We start from the raw sequence: 25,320 nt of genomic DNA, 5'->3' as shown, positions 1-25,320 counted from the left end.
GTCTGCTTTGCGCTCCGCCATGACAGTAGTGTGACGTAAATATGCGACGCGCCGACGCACAAAAACGGCGTCGACGTATTTACGTAACCGATGACGTCGACGCGTCGTTTCAGCCTTACTTGAGACCCCTACTCTAAAGTAGCGTAGTCTTGCTTAAGTACAATTTTTTGGGGCTACTCTACACACCTCTACAAGCGGTGCAGGAAATGAATGAATGCATTTTTTGTGCAGGCGATTTGCTGATAAAAGGACAGAAGAAGGTCATCTTGGAGGACGACAGCACCCGGCTGGAGTGTGTCTACTCCAACAAAGCATACGACATCAGCAAAGTCCAATTCGAAGTTTTCTCTGAGGTACACACAACAAACACTGTGACTACAACTGTCTAACAAGCATTTGTTGCAAGGGTCCGGGGATTCTAATACCATCTTCTGGAGCTACCGGTAATTGAAAACTACTACACCGTGATGTTGCCTACAGCCACAAATGTCTATGTTTTTTGACCTGGTGCTAACTCAGGGGTGTTGAACTAGTTTTCATCGAGGGCCGCTTGTAACAGTGAATGTAAGAATATAAAAGTACAATTGCCTCATTACATTATTGCCTATGCATTTGGTTATTTGATTTTTGTACGTACAAATTGATGGATAACTTGCTTTGACATCGTAAGTCAAGTTGACAAGCAGATATTTAGGTATTTATTGTGATTTTTACAAACTATCTCATGGTATATAATAACTAGGGGTGCTAATTTTTTTTTTTTTTATCACATTCGAATCCCGATTTTGTTTTAGTAATTTTCAAAAATCGAATTTGTTTTTTTTGACGAATTAATAAAAAAAAAATAAAAATTTAGGCCATCTCTTTGCTTACTTGGTGCACATACTGTTTGTCATACATCGCAGATATTAAGATATTTATTGTTATTTTTACAAACTATCATACGGTATATAATAACTAGGGGTGCTAAAAAATGTTTTTTTTTTATCACATTCGAATCCCGATTTTTTTTAGTAATTTTCAAAAATCAAATTTATTTTCTATATATTGACGAATTAATTATTATTATTTTTTTATGGCCATTTCTATGCTTACTTGGTGCATATACTGTAAGTGTCATACGTCGCAGATATTTAGGTATTTATTGTTATTTTTACAAACTATCATACGGTATATAATAACTAGGGGTGCTAAAAAATGGTTTTTTTTAATCACATTCGAATCCCGATTTTTTTTTAGTAATTTTCAAAACTTGAATTCATTTTTTTTGACAAATTAATAAAAAAATTAAAAATGTTTAGGCCATCTCTATGCTTACTTGGTGCACGTACTGTATGTGTCATACGTCGCAGATATTTAGGTATTTATTGTTATTTTTACAAACTATCATAATAACTATGGGTGCCAAAAAATGTTGTTTTTTTTATCACATTCGAATCCCGATTTTTTTTAGTAATTTTCAAAAATCAAATTAATTTTTTTTGACGAATTAATTAAAAAATAAACATTTTTTAGGCCATCTCTTTGCTTACTTGGTGCACATACTGTATGTGTCATATGTCGCAGATATTTAGGTATTTATTGTTATTTTTACAAACTATCATACGGTATATAATAACTAAGGGTGCTAAAAAAATTTTTTTTTATCACAATCGAATCCCGATTTTTTTTTAGTAATTTTTAAAAATCGAATCCATTTTTTTTGACGAATTATTTAAAAAAAAAAAAAATTTTAGGCCATCTCTATGCTTACTTGGTGCACATACTGTAAGTGTCATACATCGCAGATATTTAGGTATTTATTGTTATTTTTACAAACTATCATACGGTATATAATAACTAGGGGTGTTAAAAAATGTTTTTTACTTGGTGCACATACTGTAAGTGTCATACATCGCAGATATTTAGGTATTTATTGTTATTTTTACAAACTATCATACGGTATATAATAACTAGGGGTGTTAAAAAATGTTTTTTTTAATCACAATCGAATCCCGATTTTTTTTAGTAATTTTCAAAAATCAAATTAATTTTTTTGGATGAATTGATTAAAAAATAAACATTTTTTAGGCCATCTCTATGCTTACTTGGTGCACATACTGTATGTGTCATACGTCGCAGATATTTAGGTATTTATTGTTATTGTTACAAACCATCATACGGTATATAATAACTAGGGGGTGCTAAATATATATATATTTTTTTATCACATTCGAATCCCGATTTTTTTTTTAGTAATTTTTAAAAATCGAATTCATTTTTTTTGACGAATTAATTAAAAAATTAAAAAATTTTTAGGCCATCTCTATGCTTACTTGGTGCACATACTGTAAGTGTCATACGTCGCAGATATTTAGGTATTGTTATTTTTACAAACTATCATACGGTATATAATAACTAGAAGTGCTAAAATAATTTTTTTTTTATCACATTCGAATCCCAATTTTTTTTAGTAATTTTTAAAAATCGAATCCATTTTTTTTGACGAATTATTTAAAAAATAAAAAATGTTTAGGCCATCTCTATGCTTTCTTGGTGCACATACTGTATGTGTCATACGTCGCAGATATTTAGGTATTTATTGTTTTTTTTACAAACTATCATACGGTATATAATAACTAGGGGTGCTAAAAAATGTTTTTTTTTAATCACATTCGAATCTCGATTTTTTTTTAGTATTTTTTAAAAATCGAATTAATTTTTTTTGACGAATTAATTAAAAAATAAACATTTTTTTAGGCCATCTTTATGCTTACTTGGTGCACGTACTGTATGTGTCATACGTCGCAGATATTTAGGTATTTATTGTTATTTTTACAAACTATCATAATAACTATGGGTGCCAAAAAATGTTTGTTTTTTTATCACATTCGAATCCCGATTTTTTTTAGTAATTTTCAAAAATCAAATTAATTTTTTTTGACGAATTAATTAAAAAATAAACATTTTTTAGGCCATCTCTATACTTACTTGGTGCACATACTGTATGTGTCATACGTCGCAGATATTTAGGTATTTGTTGTTATTGTTACAAACTATCATACGGTATATAATAACTAGGGGTGCTAAAAAATGTTTTTTTTTAATCACATTCGAATCTCGATTTTTTTTAGTAATTTTCAAAACTCAAATTAATTTTTTTTGACGAATTAGTTAAAAATTGAAAAATGTTTAGGCCATCTCTATGCTTACTTGGTGCACATACTGTATGTGTCATACGTCGCAGATATTTAGGTATTTATTGTTATTGTTACAAACTATCATACGGTATATAATAACTAGGGGTGCTAAATATATATATATTTTTTTATCACATTCGAATCCCGATTTTTTTTAGTAATTTTCAAATATCGAATACATTTTTTTTGACAAATTAATTAAAAAATTAAAAGATTTTAGGCCATCTCTGTGCTTACTTGGTGCACATACTGCATGTGTCAAACGTTGCAGATATTTAGGTATTTATTGTTATTTTTACAAACCATCATACGGTATATAATAACTAGGGGGTGCTAAATATATATATATTTTTTTATCACATTCGAATCCCGATTTTTTTTTTAGTATTTTTTAAAAATCGAATTAATTTTTTTTGACGAATTAATTAAAAAATAAACATTTTTTTAGGCCATCTTTATGCTTACTTGGTGCACATACTGTATGTGTCATACGTCGCAGATATTTAGGTATTTATTGTTATTTTTACAAACTATCATAATAACTATGGGTGCTAAAAAATGTTTTTTTTATAACAATCGAATCCCGATTTTTTTTTAGTAATTTTCAAAAATCGAATTTGTTTTTTTTGACGAATTAATTAAAAAATAAAAAAATTTTAGGCCATCTCTATGCTTACTTGGTGCACATACTGTATGTGTCAAACGTCGCAGATATTTAGGTATTTGTTGTTATTTTTACAAACTATCATACGGTATATAATAATTAGGGGTGCTAAAAAATGTTTTTTTTTTATCACATTCGAATCCCGATTTTTTTTAGTAATTTTCAAAAATCAAATTTATTTTCTATATATTGACGAATTAATTATTATTTTTTTTTATGGCCATTTCTATGCTTACTTGGTGCATATACTGTAAGTGTCATACGTCGCAGATATTTAGGTATTTATTGTTATTTTTACAAACTATCATACGGTATATAATAACTAGGGGTGCTAAAAAATGGTTTTTTTTAATCACATTCGAATCCCGATTTTTTTTTTCGTAATTTTCAAAACTTGAATTCATTTTTTTTGACAAATTAATAAAAAAATTAAAAATGTTTAGGCCATCTCTATGCTTACTTGGTGCACGTACTGTATGTGTCATACGTCGCAGATATTTAGGTATTTATTGTTATTTTTACAAACTATCATAATAACTATGGGTGCCAAAAAATGTTTGTTTTTTTATCACATTCGAATCCCGATTTTTTTTAGTAATTTTCAAAAATCAAATTAATTTTTTTTGACGAATTAATTAAAAAATAAACATTTTTTAGGCCATCTCTATGCTTACTTGGTGCACATACTGTATGTGTCATACGTCGCAGATATTTAGGTATTTATTGTTATTTTTACAAACTATCATACGGTATATAATAACTAGGGGGTGCTAAATTTTTTTTTTTTTTTATCACATTCGAATCCCGATTTTTTTTAGTAATTTTTAAAAATCGAATTAATTTTTTTTGACGAATGAATTAAAAAATAAACATTTTTTTAGGCCATCTCTATGCTTACTTGGTGCACGTACTGTATGTGTCATACGTCGCAGATATTTAGGTATTTATTGTTATTTTTTACAAACTATCATACGGTATATAATAACTAAGGGTGGTAAAAAAATTTTTTTTTATCACAATCGAATCCCGATTTTTTTTTAGTATTTTTTAAAAATCGAATTCATTTTTTTTGACGAATTAATAAAAAAAATAAAAATTTTAGGCCATCTCTATGCTTACTTGGTGCACATATTGCATGTGTCATACGTCGCAGATATTTAGGTATTTATTGTTATTTTTACAAACTATCATACGGTATATAATAACTAGGGGTGCTAAAAAATGTTTTTTTTAATCAAATTCGAATTTCGATTTTTTTTTTAGTAATTTTCAAAAATCGAATTTTTTTTTTGACGAATTAATTTAAAAAAATAAATATTTAGGCCATCTCTATGCTTACTTGGTGCACATACTGTATGTGTCATACGTCGCAAATATTTAGGTATTGTTATTTTTACAAACTATCATACGGTATATAATAACTAGAAGTGCTAAAATAATTTCTTTTTTATCACATTCGAATCCCAATTGTTTTTAGTCATTTTCAAAAATCGGATTCATTTTTTTTGACGAATTAATAAAAACAATAACATTTTTAGGCCATTTCTATGCCTACTTGATGCACATACTGTATGTGTCATACGTCGCAGATATTTAGGTATTTATTTTTATTTTTTTTTAACTATCATACGGTATATAACAACTAGGGGTGCTAAAAAATGTTTTTTTTATCACATTCGAATCCCGATTTTTTTTAGTAATTTTCAAAACTCGAATTCATTTTTTTTGACGAATTAATAAAAAATAAAATATGTTTAGGCCATCTCTATGCTTACTTGGTGCACATACTGTATGTGTCATACGTCGCAGATATTTAGGTATTTATTGTTATTTTTTTCAAACTATCATATGGTATATAATAACTAGGGGTGCTAAAAAATGTTTTTTTTAATCAAATTCGAATTTCGATTTTTTTTTAGTAATTTTCAAAAACCTAATTTTTTTTTTTGACGAATTAATTTAAAAAAATAAATATTTAGGCCATCTCTATGCTTATTTGGTGCACATACTGTATGTGTCATACGTCGCAGATATTTAGGTATGTATTGTTATTTTTACAAACTATCATAATAACTATAGGTGCTAAAAAATGTTTTTTTTCATCACATTGGAATCCCGATTTTTTTTTGTAATTTTCAAAAATCACTTCTTTTTTTTTGACGAATTAATAATAAAAAAAAATGTTTAGGCCCTATCTATGCTTACTTGGTGCACATACTGTATGTGTCATACGTCAGCAACCAAAAGGACGTTTTGTAACATGTAAACCAGGGTTGTCCTGTATATCACAGTTCAAAACATATGAAATTTCATGTCTGTCAGAATGGAAACAATTAAAACATTCAGTAAGAAAAGAAAGTATCCACATTACTACCAACCAGGCTTTCACAAGTCGGGCCGGATCTGGCCCCCCTGGGGCCTTGAGTTTGACACCTTTCTGCTAACTTATTTGCTTGTTTTGTTATTTATTCATGCCTGCGTCAACAGTGGCTCCAGCTTTGGCAGCCGGTCACGCAGTCCTCTTGGAGCCCGTACTCGCTGGAGGTGGAGCGAGCCCAGGACAGGATGGTGCTGAAGATCCCCCGAGCGTCCAGCTTCTCCGAGAGCCTCTTCCGCTGCGTTTCCAGCGACGAGACGCTGAAGGGCTCCAACAAAACCTCCGAGAACCTCTCCTTCAAAGTACACTGTGAGTGCATCTGGGGACAGTGTACTGAGGGGGGCGGGGGGGGTTGATCAGTGCACTGCACTTTTTTGCGTGAAACAGCATCCATGGCACAGCCGCTCAGACTATCGGCGTCCTCCATCATCCGCGATCGACCTCAAACGGCGCTGTGGGGGCTCCTGGCGGCAGTAATCAATAAGAGGCATAGAGATTAGAAAGGAGGAGCTGGACCAGCGAGGGTCTTCCATTAAGATGGAAAAGAGGAAAAAGAGCCATCATTCACAACACGGCGTATCAATAAGTCTATTACTGTATCATTATTATTGATTATGGTGGACAGTGAGCCACCGAGAGGCTTTCTTTTTTTACTATGTCAAACTCAAAGTGAGGTTTATTCTTGCTCCATAGACCCATCTTTGGTTGTAAAGCAGAACTCACCTCTAGGGTAATACCAAAGACTATAAAAATGGGACCCATTACCTCCCTGCTTGGCACTCAGCATCAAGGGTTGGAATTGGGGGTTAAATCACCAAAAATTATTCCCGGGCGCGGCCACCGCTGCTGCTCACTGCTCCCCTCACCTCCCAAATGCAGAGAATAATTTCGCCACACATAGTGTGTGTGTGTGTGACAATCATTGGTACTTTAACTTGAACTTCATGTGATGATACACCCTTTTTATGATGTCCAATGAAATGCATGTACCGTATTTTCCGCACCATAAGGCGCCCTGGGTTATAAGCCGCGCCTTCAATGAACGGCATATTTCAAAACTTTGTCCACCTATAAGCCGCCCCGTGTTGTAAGCCGCATCTAACTGCGCTAAAGGGAATGTCAAAAAAAACAGTCAGATAGGTCAGTCAAACTTTAATAATATATTAAAAACCAGCGTTCTAACAACTCTGTTCACTCCCAAAATGTACGGTAATGTGCAAATGTGCAATCACAAACATAGTAAAATTCAAAATAGTGCAGAGCAATAACATCAATAACTTAATGTTGCTCGAACGTTAATGTCACAACACACAAAATAAACATAACGCTCACTTTCTGAAGTTATTCTTCATTCATAAATCCCTCGAATTCTTCTCCTTCGGTGTCCGAATTAAAAAGTTGGGCGAATACGGGATCCAAAATCTCGTCGAAGTCATTGCCTTCCGGAAAGCTCGGACCACAGTTGTGACCGAAATATCCGCCCAGGCATTTACGATCCACTGGCAGATGTTGGCGTATGTCGTCCGGCGCTGTCTCCCTGTCTTAGTGAAGGTGTGTTCGCCTTCGGTCATCCATTGTTCCCACGCCGTTCGCAGTCGTGCTTTAAATGCCTTGTTGACACCAATATCGAGCGGTTGGAGTTCTTTGGTTAATCCACCCGGAATGACGGCGAGTGTTGTATTTGTGTGCTTCACTTGTTTTTTGACACCATCTGTGATGTGGGCGCGCATGGAGTCGTATATCAACATGGAACACACAAAGGAAATGAAACGTAATACCCGCGCCCTTCTTCTTCTACGGGGGCGGGTGGTTGCTTACCGTAGAAGAAGAAGCGCTTCCTCTTCTACGGGGAAAAAAGATGGCGGCTGTTTACCGTAGTTGCGAGACCGAAACTTTATGAAAATAAATATTTATATTAATCCATATACAGGTAAAAGCCAGTAAATTAGAATATTTTGAAAAACATGATTTATTTCAGTAATTGCATTCAAAAGGTGTAACTTGTACATTATATTTATTCATTGCACACAGACTGATGCATTCAAATGTTTATTTCATTTAATTTTGATGATTTGAAGTGGCAACAAATGAAAATCCAAAATTCCGTGTGTCACAAATTTAGAATATTACTTAAGGCTAATACAAAAAAGGGATTTTTAGAAATGTTGGCCAACTGAAAAGTATGAAAATGAAAAATATGAGCATGTACAATACTCAATACTTGGTTGGAGCTCCTTTTGCCTCAATTACTGCGTTAATGCGGCGTGGCATGGAGTCGATGAGTTTCTGGCACTGCTCAGGTGTTATGAGAGCCCAGGTTGCTCTGATAGTGGCCTTCAACTCTTCTGCGTTTTTGGGTCTGGCATTCTGCATCTTCCTTTTCACAATACCCCACAGATTTTCTATGGGGCTAAGGTCAGGGGAGTTGGCGGGCCAATTTAGAACAGAAATACCATGGTCCGTAAACCAGGCACGGGTAGATTTTGCGCTGTGTGCAGGCGCCAAGTCCTGTTGGAACTTGAAATCTCCATCTCCATAGAGCAGGTCAGCAGCAGGAAGCATGAAGTGCTCTAAAACTTGCTGGTAGACGGCTGCGTTGACCCTGGATCTCAGGAAACAGAGTGGACCGACACCAGCAGATGACATGGCACCCCAAACCATCACTGATGGTGGAAACTTTACACTAGACTTCAGGCAACGTGGATCCTGTGCCTCTCCTGTCTTCCTCCAGACTCTGGGACCTCGATTTCCAAAGGAAATGCAAAATTTGCATGGTTGGGTGATGGTTTGGGGTGCCATGTCATCTGCTGGTGTCGGTCCACTCTGTTTCCTGAGATCCAGGGTCAACGCAGCCGTCTACCAGCAAGTTTTAGAGCACTTCATGCTTCCCGCTGCTGACCTGCTCTATGGAGATGGAGATTTCAAGTTCCAACAGGACTTGGCGCCTGCACACAGCGCAAAATCTAACCGTGCCTGGTTTACGGACCATGGTATTTCTGTTCTAAATTGGCCCGCCAACTCCCCTGACCTTAGCCCCATAGAAAATCTGTGGGGTATTGTGAAAAGGAAGATGCAGAATGCCAGACCCAAAAACGCAGAAGAGTTGAAGGCCACTATCAGAGCAACCTGGGCTCTCATAACACCTGAGCAGTGCCAGAAACTCATCGACTCCATGCCACGCCGCATTAACGCAGTAATTGAGGCAAAAGGAGCTCCAACCAAGTATTGAGTATTGTACATGCTCATATTTTTCATTTTCATACTTTTCAGTTGGCCAACATTTCTAAAAATCCCTTTTTTGTATTAGCCTTAAGTAATATTCTAATTTTGTGACACACGGAATTTTGGATTTTCATTTTTTGCCACTTCAAATCATCAAAATTAAATGAAATAAACATTTGAATGCATCAGTCTGTGTGCAATGAATAAATATAATGTACAAGTTACACCTTTTGAATGCAATTACTGAAATAAATCAAGTTTTTCAAAATATTCTAATTTACTGGCTTTTACCTGTATAAGGCGCACCGGGTTATAAGCCGCACTGTCAGCTTTTGTGAAAATTTGTGGTTTTTAGGTGCGGCTTATAGTGCGGAAAATACGGTAGGTATTTTGTTGTATATTCTCAAAGCTTTGCCAATATACATTTTGATTGAGACCAGTCTAACCCTCGAACATTCTATCGCGCCTCCCAAAAATGGCCTGTCTTCCCCCAACGCCAAAAACCTCTCTTTCCTTCCCCCTCCCTAGCCATAACACAAGCACAACGTCTCCCCTAGCCATAATACATTCCAAAGAACTCAAGGTTAACACACACAGTCTGCTTGCTGACAGAGCATCAAGAGAAGAAGTGGAAAACACGAGCTGTTTTCAAATATGACGAAGAAATGGAAGAAGTACAACTTAAATTCGGATATATGTAAATATCTGCCTCCGACACTACAAGTGTGTGATCTCATGTCCTCCTTGTAGATTTAAGGGAGCCGCAGCTGTTCCGAGTGGGCCTTGGCAGATTGTTCAGCCTCCAACAGCAAATCAAAGTGCGGCGCGGGGACGACGTGGCGCTGAAATGCTACGCCAGCTCCTCGGAGGAACCTACCTATTATTGGTTCAGGGAGGTGAGGAAATTAATCATTTTCATTTGCTTTTTTTGTTTTTGTTTCACTTTCTCTTTTTCCTCCAGCTTTTGTTTTGGCAATGTTTCATCCCCTTTGTCCAATATGTCCCCCCCTTTTTAGTTGCTCTTTGTCATTCTTCTTTAGCTTAGAACGGGCCTCTTTGCTTGGGGTTTCCAGCTTGCCTACTTGTGAAAAAGGGATGGAGTAATGAGGTCTAGATATGATTCATAAACGTCTCATGATTTGTCCTTCGTTGACAAACTGCTTTGCTCGACACCCTCCCAAAGGACGTTCATCTCACATGACAGCCCGACGGGCCAAGCTGAGAAAATGCGATGAGTCGACAGATGAGTTCAGGCAATTTTTGGTCAGGAAACAGATTAACATATGACATCAACATCCCTAGCTGAGACCCTATTGATTCTGAATTTTATTGATTTAATTCATTATTTTCCTCCTGGTATTAAAGTTTGTGCAGGAAATCATTTGAGAAATACAACACAGTATATTATAGGTGTAGTGGTAGTACATTATATACATTAATAATACAAAAATGTAAAAAAAAAACATGTGTATTTAATGTTTAAATGTATGTTATACAAATATAAAACAATACATTGAACAGAAGACATAAAATTAGGTTGAAAAATTTTTTCCTGCATGAAAGTGTGTACCGTATTTTCCGCACTATTAGCCGCACCTAAAAACCACAAATTTACTCAAAAGCTGACAGTGCGGCTTATAACCCGGTGCGCTTTATATATGGATTAATATTAAGATTCATTTTCATAAAGTTTCGGTCTCGCAACTACGGTAAACAGCCGCCATCTTTTTTCCCCGTAGAAGAGGAAGTGCTTCTTCTTCTACGGCAAGCAACCGCCAAGGTAAGCACCCGCCCCCATAGAACAGGAAGCGCTTCTTCTTCTACTGTAAGCAACCACCCGCCCGCGTAGAAGAAGAAAAAGCGCGCGGATATTACGTTTCATTTCCTTTGTGTGTTTACATCCGTGAAGACCACAAAATGGCTCCTACTAAGCGACAGGTTTCCGGTTCATGAAAAGACGCAATCTCTCCATCCGCACACGGACTACTATTTCACAGCAACTGCCTAAAGACTTTCAAGAAAAGCTGGCTACTTTCCGTGCATATTGTAAAAACAAGATAGCTGAAAAAAAGATCCGGCCAGAGAACATTATCAACATGGACGAGGTTCCACTGACTTTTGATATTCCTGTGAACCGCACTGTGGATACAACGGGAGCACGTACGGTGAATATTCGCACCACAGGGAATGAGAAGTCATCCTTCACTGTGGTTCTAGCTTGCCATGCTAATGGCCAGAAACTTCCACCCATGGTGATATTCAAAAGGAAGACCTTGCCAAAAGAGACCTTTCCAGCCGGCGTCATCATAAAAGCTAACTCGAAGGGATGGATGGATGAAGAAAAGATGAGCGAGTGGTTAAGGGAAGTTTATGCGAAGAGGCCGGGTGGCTTTTTTCACGCAGCTCCGTCCATGTTGATATACGACTCCATGCGCGCCCACATCACGCTGGTTTTTAATATATTATTAAAGTTTGACTGACCTATCTGACTGTTTTTTTGACATTCCTTTAGCGCATTTAGATGCGGCTTACAACACGGGGCGGCTTATAGGTGGACAAAGTTTTGAAATATGCCGTTCATTGAAGGCGCGGCTTATAACCCAGGGCGCCTTATGGTGCGGAAAATACGGTATAGATATAATAATATATAATATAATATGAATAGGCAATTAACAAAACAAAACAATCAAACAAACATTAAAAAGATACATTAAAATAATACTTGATACATTTAAAAAATACAACATAGTATATTATAGGTGGAGTAGTAGTACATTATATAAATTAATAGTACAAAAATGTAAAAAAAAAAACGTGTAATGTATTGTATAAATGTATATTATACAAATACAAAACAATAAATTGAACAGAAGACATAAAATTCGGTTTAAAAAAAATATCCTGCATGAAAATTGGTATAGATATAATAATATATAATATAATATGACTAGGCAATTAAACAAACATTTAAAAAAATACATTAAAATAATACTTGATACATTTTAAAAATACAACATAGTATATTATAGGTGGAGTGGTAGTACATTATATAAATTAATAATACAAAAATGTAAAAAAAACAAAACGTGTAATAATGTATTGTATAAATGTATATTATACAAATACAAAACAATACATTAAAAAGAAGACATACAATTTATTACATACATTTTTTTCCTGCATGAATGGTATATCCAATAAAAAAGGAGATAATGAAAATATATAATATTATATGAATAGGCAATTTAAAAAAACAAAAATTAAACAAATATAAACAAAATAAATTAAAATAATACTTGATACATTTTAAAAACATTTGCAATTTTAAAAGTGTTGACATTTTTGTTCATCATAAAAATCACAATAAAAAATGCATCACACAAAATATTTGTGCAATTATTAAAATGTATAGTTAGCTTGTTATCTTTGACAGCCCTAATGTATACATATATATATATATATATATATATTTATATATATATATATATATATATGTTTATATATATATATATATATATATATATATATATATTTATATATATATGTGTGTGTGTGTGTGTATGTGTATATGTATATATATATATATATATATATATATATATATATATATATATATATATATATATATAAAATACAAACACAAAATAAGATTTTTTTCTTTTTACTTAGTAAAGTGTAAATAATAGAATATCGTAAATACTGTACATATAAAATGTATATATTTTCGAATTATTATTTAAAAAATGAAATCAAATAAAATTATACATATATACAATTGTTTTAATAAAGTGACATAAAATTATTACATTAATACATTTTGTTACATTAATTAATTGTATTATATGAATTTTCTTTTGTGATGAAAATCAAATGTATATTATTGTTATATTTTCTAAAAAATCATAATATATTTATACTAAAACAGGTAATTATATGGTTTTTTTTTTGTATTACATAGGCTTGATCACATGCATCCTTAAGAGAATAAAATGTGCCTCGTTAATCAAATGAAAATGAATTCCCAAAAAAACTGTGTATAAATAAGAAATGTTTTTAAATAACCTAACATAAATAAATTATTCTCAAATAAATGAAAGTAAATGAAATTAATCTCAGATAAACACTTACTGAATGCAGGGGTGTACAAAGCGCAGCCGGGGGCCATTTGTGGCCCACAGCACATTCATTTAAAATAATTTTACTACAAAAATTAAATAAAAAGGGGAATAAAAGAGCAAACAGGTGTTGACACTAATAACACAAACGAACATCAGGACTGCAGTTCCTGGAGGAGTTCAGGTCAAGAAAATGAGGCACTACTAACTCATACTTGCCAACCTTGAGACCTCCGAATTTGGGAGATGGTGGGCGGGGTTTGGTGGTAGCGGGGGTGTATATTGTAGCGTCCCGGAAGAGTTAGTGCTGCAAGGGGTTCTGGGTATTTGTTCTGTTGTGTTTATGTTGTGTTACGGTGCGGATGTTCTCCCGAAATGTGTTTGTCATTCTTGTTTGGTGTGGGTTCACAGTGTGGCGCATATTTGTAACAGTGTTAAAGTTGTTTATACGGCCACCCTCAGTGTGACCTGTATGGCTGTTGACCAAGTATGCTTTGCATTCACTTATGTGTGTGCAAAAGCCGCATATATTAAGTGACTGGGCCGGCACGCTGTTTGTATGGAGGAAAAGCGGACGTGACGACAGGTTGTAGAGGACGCTAAAGGCAGTGCCTTTAAGGCACGCCCCCAATATTGTTGTTCGGGTGGAAATCGGGAGAATGGTTGCCCCGGGAGATTTTCGGGAGGGGCACTGAAATTCGGGAGTCTCCCGGGAAAAAGTATGTCCTCACCAGAGGTGGGTAGAGTAGCCAGAAATTGTACTCAAGTAAGAGTACTGTTACTTTAGAGATTTATTACTCAAGTAAAAGTAAGGAGTAGTCACCCAAATATTTACTTGAGTAAAAGAAAAAGTATGTTGTAAAAAAACTACTCAAGTACTGAGTAACTGATGAGTAACATACACACACATATCATATATATATATATATATATATATATATATATATATATATATACACACACACACACATATATACGTATATATATATACACACACACATATATATATATATATATATATATATACATACATTGATATATACAGTATATAATTTTTTTATTTATTTTTTGCCGTTTTTGTTTACATGTTAAAGGTGTTTTAATGAATATACATGCATGTTTAACACATATAGATTCCTTTCTTTCATGAAGACAAGAATATAAGTTGGTGTATTACCTGATTCTGATGACTTACATTGATTGTAATCAGACAGTAGTGATGATAACGTCCACGTTTTCAAATGGAGGAGAAAAAAAGTTCCTCCTTTCTGTCTAATACCACATGAAAGTGGTTGGTTTTTGGCATCTTATTTGTCCAGCTTCCATATTCGTTTTTGTACACTTTACAAGAAATACATTGGCGGCAAACTCCGTAGCTTGCTAGCTTGTTTGCGCTGGCTTTCGGAGACTCTTATTTTGAAAGGGCAGGCGCGATGGAGCGGCACTTTTATTGTGAAGACAGGAACTGTGCAGTCAGTCTTTAGGCTTTTGACGGGGTGTACGGTTGAAATAAAAAATGGTCTTTTTTCCTTCCAACTTTTGATTGATTGATTGGAACTTGTATTAGTAGATTGCACAGTACAGTACCTATTCCGTACAATTGACCACTAAATGGTAACACCCCAATAAGTTTTTCAACTTGTTTAAGTCAGGTCATGTGACCCCTGGCTCTGTTTGATTGGTCCAACGTCACCAGTGACTGCATCTGATTGGTGGAACGGAGTGAACGTCACCAGTGACTGTATTTGTTGAAACGCAGGCACTATGAAGGTCTGTCTGACAGACCAAAACAAACAAAGCGTGCATTAACAGATCGATCAAAATTAGTAGCGAGTAGCGAGCTGAATGTAGATAAAAGTAGCGGAGTAAAAGTAGCGTTTCTTCTCTATAAATATACTCAAGTAAAAGTAAAAGTATGTTGCATTAAAACTACTCTTAGAAGTACAATTTATCCCAAAAGTTACTCAAGTAGATGTAACGGAGTAAATGTAGCGCGTTACTACCCACCTCTGGTCCTAACTTGGAGAAGCCAAACCATCAGTTTTTAGTCCTCCTTTCTGTCTCTGGGTGTGTGCGAAGTCAGGACCGTAAAAGAAGATGTAAGTGTCTGGAAAACAACTGCTTTAAGTCATAACTTAAATGTTGACGTCGAGCTAGACATGTAGTCTCTTCTCAAGGATAGGGCTATCACTTTTGCATTGCGAAGTCCCAATTAGGGCCTCTTTCCTACGAGAAGTGATCCAATCCACCCGCGAATGTCAAACTAAGCGGCCTTATCTTTTTTATGTGCTCAAACTGAAATACCACTATTTACTTCAACTTGGTGGTTTGCTTTCCCCAAGATGAATATGAGCATTCACCACTTGCACAACATAATTAATTAAGTTAATTAATTCACTTCACCTGCAAGGCATCGAAACATTATTTTGACATGTTGAGGTCGATCATTTAAAGGTCAATTTTCACCCAGGTTTTATTTGGATTCCCACGCTCCAATCCAGCGTGGAAAGATTATCATGTGTGATTATTTGCTAGACATTCCCACTACCTTTTGCGGTGCTCCCTCCCCTGTCAGTGTGACTGACACCTCGGCAGGAGCAGCTGTCAGCAAAGTGACAGCTGCTCCCCCCCCCCCCCCCCCCCTTTGACAGACAGCAGCCCTGCAGGACTGAAGAGACACAACCCAGTCAAAGATTTACATACCCGTATTGTCTGGACCGGCGCACCGGATAATAAGGCGCACTGCCGATGAGCGGGTGTTTCAGGTCTTTTTTCATACAAAAGGCGCACCGGATTATAAGGCGCATCAAAGGGGTATTATTATTATTTTTTTCCCCTAAATTTAAAACATTTCCTTGTGGTCTACATGATATGTAATGGTGGTCAAAATGTGACAAAAGTGACCGTTTTGTGGGCGGTCTTATTCTCGTGGCTCACCTTCGACAGCGTCTTCTCCCCGTCATCTTTTGTTGTAGCGGTGTAGCGTGCAAGGACGGGAGTGGAAGAAGTGTCAAAAGATGGCGCTAACTGTTTTAATGACATTCAGACTTTACTTCAATCAATAACGGAGCAGCATCTCCTCATCCGTGGCTCACTAGTGCACTCCCGTGAAAAACCGCCCGACCGGAACTCTCTAATAACTAAAGTTCCTTGGGTGAATAATGTAAACTCACTACACCGGTATGTTTTTAGCGCTTTCATAGCGAGATATAAGTTAGAACTTTACGCTACTTTATATTAGAAATGGCAACAGTGGAGGATGAATGTCACATAACAAGAAGATAGGGGGGAAAAAAACCAAACTTATCCACTACGGTGTCGGGACAGACTACAGTGGCGGACGTGCGCAAATTTTCAGGACTTATGCAGATCTCAAATACACATCAGCAGGTACCAGAAGGTAAGAAAGATTGGTTTGAAAAAAAAAAGATCCACTATGAACTGGAGTCTTACACTATTATGTTAGATCCACTATGGACTGGACTCTCACACTATTATGTTAGATCCACTATGGACTGGACTCGCACACTATTATGCTAGATCCACTATGGACTGGACTCTCACACTATTATGCTAGATCCACTATGGACTGGACTCTCACACTATTATGTTAGATCCACTATGGACTGGACTCTCTCACTATTATGTTAGATCCACTATGGACTGGACTATTACACTATTATGTTAGATCCACTATGGACTGGACTCTCTCACTATTATGTTAGATCCACCATGGACTGGACTCTCACAATATTATGTTAGATCCACTATGGACTGGACTCTCACAATATTATGTTAGATCCACTATTGACTGGACTCTCACACTATTATGTTAGATCCACTATGGACTGGACTCGCACACTATTATGCTAGATCCACCATGGACTGGAATATCACACTATTATGTTAGATCCACTATGGACTGCACTCACGATATTATGTTAGATCCACTTTAGACTGGACTCTCACACTATTATGTTAGATCCACTATGGACTGGACTCTCACACTATTATGTTAGATCCACTATGGACTGGACTCTCACACTATTATGTTAGATCCACTATGGACTGGACTCTCACACTATTATGTTAGATCCACAATGGACTGGACTCCCACTATTATGTTAGATCCACTATGGACTGGACTCTCACACTATTATGTTAGATCCACTATGGACTGGACTTCCACACTATTATGTTAGATCCACTATGGACTGGACTCACGATATTATGTTAGATCCACTTTAGACTGGACTCTCACACTATTATGTTAGATCCACTTTGGACTGGACTCTCACACTATTATGTTAGATCCACTATGGACTGGACTCTCACACTATTATGTTAGATCCACTATGGACTGGACTCTCACACTATTATGTTAGATCCACTATGGACTGGACTCTCACACTATTATGTTAGACCCACTATGGACTGGACTCTCACACTATTATGTTAGATCCACTATGGACTGGACTCTCACACTATTATGTTAGATCCACTATGGACTGGACTCTCACACTATTATGTTAGATCCACTATGGACTGGACTCTCACACTATTATGTTAGACCCACTATGGACTGGACTCTCACACTATTATGTTAGATCCACCATGGACTGGACTTTCACACTATTATGCTAGATCCACTATGGACTGGACTCTCACACTATTATGCTAGATCCACTATGGACTGGACTCTCACACTATTATGTTAGATCCACTATGGACTGGGCTCTCACACTATTATGTTAGATCCACTATGGACTGGACTCTCACACTATTATGTTAGATCCACTATGGACTGGACTCTCACACTATTATGTTAGATCCACTATGGACTGGACTCTCACTATTATGTTAGATCCACTATGGACTGGACTCTCACACTATTATGTTAGATCCACTATGGACTGGACTCTCACACTATGTTAGATCCACTATGGACTGGACTCTCTCACTTTTATGTTAGATCCACTATGGACTGGACTCTCACAATATTATGCTAGATCCATTATGGACTGGACTCTCACACTATTATGTTAGATCCACTATGGACTGGACTCTCACACTATTATGTTAGATCCACTATGGACTGGACTCTCACAATATTATGTTAGATCCACTTTAGACTGGACTCTCACACTATTATGTTAGATCCACTATGAACTGGACTCTCACACTATTATGTTAGATCCACTATGGACTGGACTCTCACACTATTATGTTTGATCCACTATGGACTGGACTCTCACACTATTATGTTAGATCGACTATGGACTGAACTCTCACTATTATGTTAGATCCACTATGGACTGGACTCTCACTATTATGTTAGATCCACTATGGACTGGAATATCACACTATTATGTTAGATCCACTATGGACTGGACTCACGATATTATGTTAGATCCACTTTAGACTGGACTCTCACACTATTATGTTAGATCCACTATGGACTGGACTCTCACTATTATGTTGGATCCACTATGGACTGGACTCACACTATTATGTTAGACCCACTATGGACTGGACTCCCACTATTATGTTAGATCCACTATGGACTGGACTCTCACACTATTATGTTAGATCCACTATGGACTGGACTCTCACACTATTATGTTAGATCCACTATGGACTGGACTCTCACACTATTATGTTAGATCCACTATGGACTGGACTCTCACACTATTATGTTAGATCCACTATGGACTGGACTCTCACTATTATGTTAGATCCACTATGGACTGGACTCTCACACTATTATGTTAGATCCTTTTTTCATACAAAAGGTGCACCGGATTATAAGGCGCATCAAAGGGGTCTTATTATTATTTTTTTCCCCTAAATTTAAAACAGTTCCTTGTGGTCTACATAATATGTAATGGTGGTCAAAATGTGACAAAAGTGACAGTCTCTTCAGGATGCGCCGTTTTTGTGGGCGGTCTTATTCTCGTGGCTCACCTTCGACAGCGTCTTCTCCCCGTCATCTTTTGTTGTAGCGGTGTAGCGTGCAAGGACGGGAGTGGAAGAAGTGTCAAAAGATGGCGCTAACTGTTTTAATGACATTCAGACTTTACTTCAATCAATAACGGAGCAGCATCTCCTCATCCGTGGCTCACTAGTGCACTCCCGTGAAAAACCGTCCGACCGGAACTCTCTAATAACTAAAGTTCCTTGGGTGAATAATGTAAACTCACTACACCGGTATGTTTTTAGCACTTTCATAGCGAGATATAAGTTAGAACTTTACGCTACTTTATATTAGAAATGACAACAGCAGAGGATGAATGTCCCATAACAAGAAGATAGAAGCTTATCCACTACGGAGTCGGGACAGACTACAGTGGCGGACGTGCGCAAATTTTCAGGACTTATGCAGATCTCAAATACACATCAGCAGGTACCAGAAGGTAAGAAAAGTTGGTTTGAAAAAAAAGATCCACTATGGACTGGACTCTCTCACTATTATGTTAGATCCACTATGGACTGGACTCTCTCACTATTGTGTTAGATCCACTATGGACTGGACTCTCTCACTATTGTGTTAGATCCACCATGGACTGGACTTTCACACTATTATGTTAGATCCACTATGGACTGGACTCTCACACTATTATGTTAGATCCACTATGGACTGAACTCTCACTATTATGTTAGATCCACTATGGACTGGACTCTCACTATTATGTTAGATCCACTATGGACTGGACTCTCACACTATTATGTTAAATCCACTATGGACTGGACTCACGATATTATGTTCGATCCACTTTAGACTGGACTCTCACACTATTATGTTAGATCCACCATTGACTGGACTCTCACACTATTATGTTAGATCCACTATGGACTGGACTCTCACAATATTATGTTAGATCCACTATGGACTGGACTCTCACACTATTATGTTAGATCCAATATGGACTGGACTCGCACACTATTATGCTAGATCCACCATGGACTGGACTCTCACACTATTATGTTAGATCCACTATGGACTGGACTCTCACACTATTATGCTAGATCCACTATGGACTGGACTCTCACACTATTATGTTAGATCCACTATGGACTGGACTCGCACACTATTATGCTAGATCCACCATGGACTGGACTCTCACAATATTATGTTAAATCCACTATGGACTGGACTCACGATATTATGTTAGATCCACTTTAGACTGGACTCTCACACTATTATGTTAGATCCACCATGGACTGGACTGTCACACTATTATGTTAGATCCACTATGGACTGGACTCTCACACTATTATGTTTGATCCACTATGGACTGGACTCTCACACTATTATGTTAGATCCACTATGGACTGGACTCTCTCACTATTATGTTAGATCCACTATGGACTGGACTCTCACAATATTATGTTAAATCCACTATGGACTGGACTCTCACACTATTATGTTAGATCCACCATGGACTGGACTCTCACAATATTATGTTAAATCCACTATGGACTGGACTCACGATATTATGTTAGATCCACTTTAGACTGGACTCTCACACTATTATGTTAGATCCACTATGGACTGGACTTTCACACTATTATGTTAGATCCACTATGGACTGGACTCTCACAATATTATGTTAGATCCACTATGGACTGGACTCTCACAATATTATGCTAGATCCACTATGGACTGGACTCTCACAATATTATGCTAGATCCATTATGGACTGGACTCTCACACAATTATGTTAGATCCACTATGGACTGGACTCTCACACTATTATGTTAGATCCACTATGGACTGGACTCACGATATTATGTTAGATCCACTTTAGACTGGACTCTCACACTATTATGCTAGATCCACTATGGACTGGACTCTCACACTATCATGTTAGATCCACTATGGACTGGACTCTCACTATTATGTTAGATCCACTATGGACTGGACTCTCACACTATTATGTTAGATCCACTATGGACTGGACTTTCACACTATTATGTTAGATCCACTATGGACTGGACTTTCACACTATTATGTTAGATCCACTATGGACTGGACTCTCACACTATTATGTTAGATCCACTATGGACTGGACTCTCACACTATTGTGTTAGATCCACTATGGACTGGACTCTCACACTATTATGTTAGATCCCCTATGGACTGGACTCTCACACTATTATGTTAGATCCACTATGGACTGGACTCTCTCACTATTATGTTAGATCCACCATAGACTGGACTTTCACACTATTATGTTAGATCCACTATGGACTGGACTTTCACACTATTATGTTAGATCCACAATGGACTGGACTCCCACTATTATGTTAGATCCACTATGGACTGGACTGTCACACTATTATGTTAGATCCACTATGGACTGGACTCTCACAATATTATGTTAGATCCACTATGGACTGGACTCTCACACTATTATGTTAGATCCACTATGGACTGGACTCTCACACTATCATGTTAGATCCACTTTAGACTGGACTCTCACACTATTATGCTAGATCCACTATGGACTGGACTCTCACACTATTATGCTAGATCCACTATGGACTGGACTCTCACACTATTATGTTAGATCCACTATGGACTGGACTCGCACACTATTATGCTAGATCCACCATGGACTGGACTCTCACAATATTATGTTAAATCCACTATGGACTGGACTCACGATATTATGTTAGATCCACTTTAGACTGGACTCTCACACTATTATGTTAGATCCACCATGGACTGGACTTTCACACTATTATGCTAGATCCACTATGGACTGGACTCTCACAATATTATGTTAGATCCACTATGGACTGGACTCTCACTATTATGTTAGATCCACTATGGAGTGGACTCTCACACTATTATGTTAGATCCACTATGGACTGGACTCACGATATTATGTTAGATCCACTTTGGACTGGACTCTCACACTATTATGTTAGATCCACTATGGACTGGACTCTCACACTATTATGTTAGATCCACTATGGACTGGACTCTCACACTATTATGTTAGATCCACTATGGACTGGACTCTCACACTATTATGTTAGATCCACTATGGACTGGACTCTCACACTATTATGTTAGATCCACTATGGACTGGACTCGCACACTATTATGTTAGATCCACCATGGACTGGACTCTCACACTATTATGCTAGATCCACTATGGACTGGACTCTCACTATTATGTTAGATTTACTATGGACTGGACTCTCACACTATTATGTTTGATCCACTATGGACTGGACTCTCACACTATTATGTTAGATCCACTATGGACTGGACTCTCACAATATTATGTTAAATCCACTATGGACTGGACTCTCACAATATTATGTTAGATCAACTATGGACTGGACTCTCACACTATTATGTTAGATCCACTATGGACTGGACTTTCACACTATTATGTTAGATCCACTATGGACTGGACTCTCACACTATTATGCTAGATCCACTATGGACTGGACTCTCACACTATTATGTTAGATCCACTATGGACTGGACTCTCACACTATTATGTTAGATCCACTTTGTGCAGCCCTTTGAGACACTCGTGATTCAGGGCTATATAAGTAAACATTGATTGATTGATTGATAGTCGGTACAAAATGCTGCCTTGGCCAGACCTGCGCTTAAATTTATTTTTTTTGGGGGGGGGAAATCCTCTTAATTCCATTCAAATTGAAAAGTACGTCCCTTGGCAGGAGTCTCAGCTCAGCTCGCCCAGAAGTCATTTGCATGGTTTTACGTCTTGTTTTCTTGTTGGTTTGTCTTCCCGCCGCCATGTTGCTCATAATAGTGATGCTATTTCCGTGTCTGCCATTCATCCCGCTCCCTTGCAGTCTCATTACGCCTCGTCGTCCTGCCGTCGCTCCCGCATCCTGGTGTTATCTGGGTTATTGACTTGTGTCAATGTGTGTACACGCGTGGGGATTAGCGCACTGGGGGGGAAATTGACTTCACTCGGGACTTAAAGGTTCTGTTTTTTTGTTGTTGTTATCATTCTCTCCCTTCAGGGTGACGACTGGCTGCTGCCTTCGCCTCTGCTGAGTTTGCGAGGAGTGAAGGCCTCCGATGCGGGAGTGTACGCCTGCAAGGCCGAACATCCCTCCGTGCCGCACAGACGCTCGCACAACGTCAGCGTCGTCGTTTTGCCTGGTAAGATCGTCTCATTTTGAGGTTAGAGTGTACTTACACAAAATAATGTCATGGCTGTCTTGAGTTCCCAATCATTTCTACAACTCTTACTTTTTTGTGATGGAGTGATCGGAGCACATACTTGTTGGTCACAAAAAAAACATTCGTGAAGTTTGGTTCTTTTATGAATTTATTATGGCTCGACTGAAAATGTGAGCAAATGTGCTGGGTCAAAAGTATACAGGTAAAAGCCAGTAAATTAGAATATTTTGAAAAACTTGATTTATTTCAGTAATTGCATTCAAAAGGTGTAACTTGTACATTATATTTATTCATTGCACACAGACTGATGCATTCAAATGTTTATTTCATTTAATTTTGATGATTTGAAGTGGCAACAAATGAAAATCCAAAATTCCGTGTGTCACAAAATTAGAATATTACTTAAGGCTAATACAAAAAAGGGATTTTTTAGAAATGTTGGCCAACTGAAAAGTATGAAAATGAAAAATATGAGCATGTACAATACTCAATACTTGGTTGGAGCTCCTTTTGCCTCAATTACTGCGTTAATGCGGCGTGGCATGGAGTCGATGAGTTTCTGGCACTGCTCAGGTGTTATGAGAGCCCAGGTTGCTCTGATAGTGGCCTTCAACTCTTCTGCGTTTTTGGGTCTGGCATTCTGCATCTTCCTTTTCACAATACCCCACAGATTTTCTATGGGGCTAAGGTCAGGGGAGTTGGCGGGCCAATTTAGAACAGAAATACCATGGTCCGTAAACCAGGCACGGGTAGATTTTGCGCTGTGTGCAGGCGCCAAGTCCTGTTGGAACTTGAAATCTCCATCTCCATAGAGCAGGTCAGCAGCAGGAAGCATGAAGTGCTCTAAAACTTGCTGGTAGACGACTGCGTTGACCCTGGATCTCAGGAAACAGAGTGGACCGACACCAGCAGATGACATGGCACCCCAAACCATCACTGATGGTGGAAACTTTACACTAGACTTCAGGCAACGTGGATCCTGTGCCTCTCCTGTCTTCCTCCAGACTCTGGGACCTCGATTTCCAAAGGAAATGCAAAATTTGCATGGTTGGGTGATGGTTTGGGGTGCCATGTCATCTGCTGGTGTCGGTCCACTCTGTTTCCTGAGATCCAGGGTCAACGCAGCCGTCTACCAGCAAGTTTTAGAGCACTTCATGCTTCCTGCTGCTGACCTGCTCTATGGAGATGGAGATTTCAAGTTCCAACAGGACTTGGCGCCTGCACACAGCGCAAAATCTACCCGTGCCTGGTTTACGGACCATGGTATTTCTGTTCTAAATTGGCCCGCCAACTCCCCTGACCTTAGCCCCATAGAAAATCTGTGGGGTATTGTGAAAAGGAAGATGCAGAATGCCACACCCAAAAACGCAGAAGAGTTGAAGGCCACTATCAGAGCAACCTGGGCTCTCATAACACCTGAGCAGTGCCAGAAACTCATCGACTCCATGCCACGCCGCATTAAGGCAGTAATTGAGGCAAAAGGAGCTCCAACCAAGTATTGAGTATTGTACATGCTCATATTTTTCATTTTCATACTTTTCAGTTGGCCAACATTTCTAAAAATCCCTTTTTTGTATTAGCCT

At 37.4% G+C, this 25,320-nt stretch overlaps 1 protein-coding gene across 3 annotated transcripts in view; it reads left to right on the top strand.

Moving 5' to 3' along the window:
* The window catches only part of LOC133593836 (uncharacterized), a 57,064-nt gene that overhangs the window by 13,729 nt on the left and 18,015 nt on the right, over window positions 1–25,320 (top strand). For all 3 annotated transcript variants that reach the window (XM_061946560.1, XM_061946581.1, XM_061946571.1), the window contains 4 exons: window positions 232–353; window positions 6,331–6,529; window positions 10,193–10,338; window positions 23,575–23,716. In XM_061946560.1, the coding sequence (XP_061802544.1) occupies window positions 232–353; window positions 6,331–6,529; window positions 10,193–10,338; window positions 23,575–23,716 (609 nt within the window). The remainder of the gene's footprint in view (window positions 1–231; window positions 354–6,330; window positions 6,530–10,192; window positions 10,339–23,574; window positions 23,717–25,320) is intronic.

This window comes from Nerophis lumbriciformis, linkage group LG04 (assembly GCF_033978685.3).
Source record: "Nerophis lumbriciformis linkage group LG04, RoL_Nlum_v2.1, whole genome shotgun sequence".
Lineage (NCBI taxonomy): Eukaryota > Metazoa > Chordata > Actinopteri > Syngnathiformes > Syngnathidae > Nerophis > Nerophis lumbriciformis.
The sequence above is the reverse complement of the archived record's forward strand: the minus strand, read 5'-3'. Positions and strand labels throughout refer to the sequence as shown.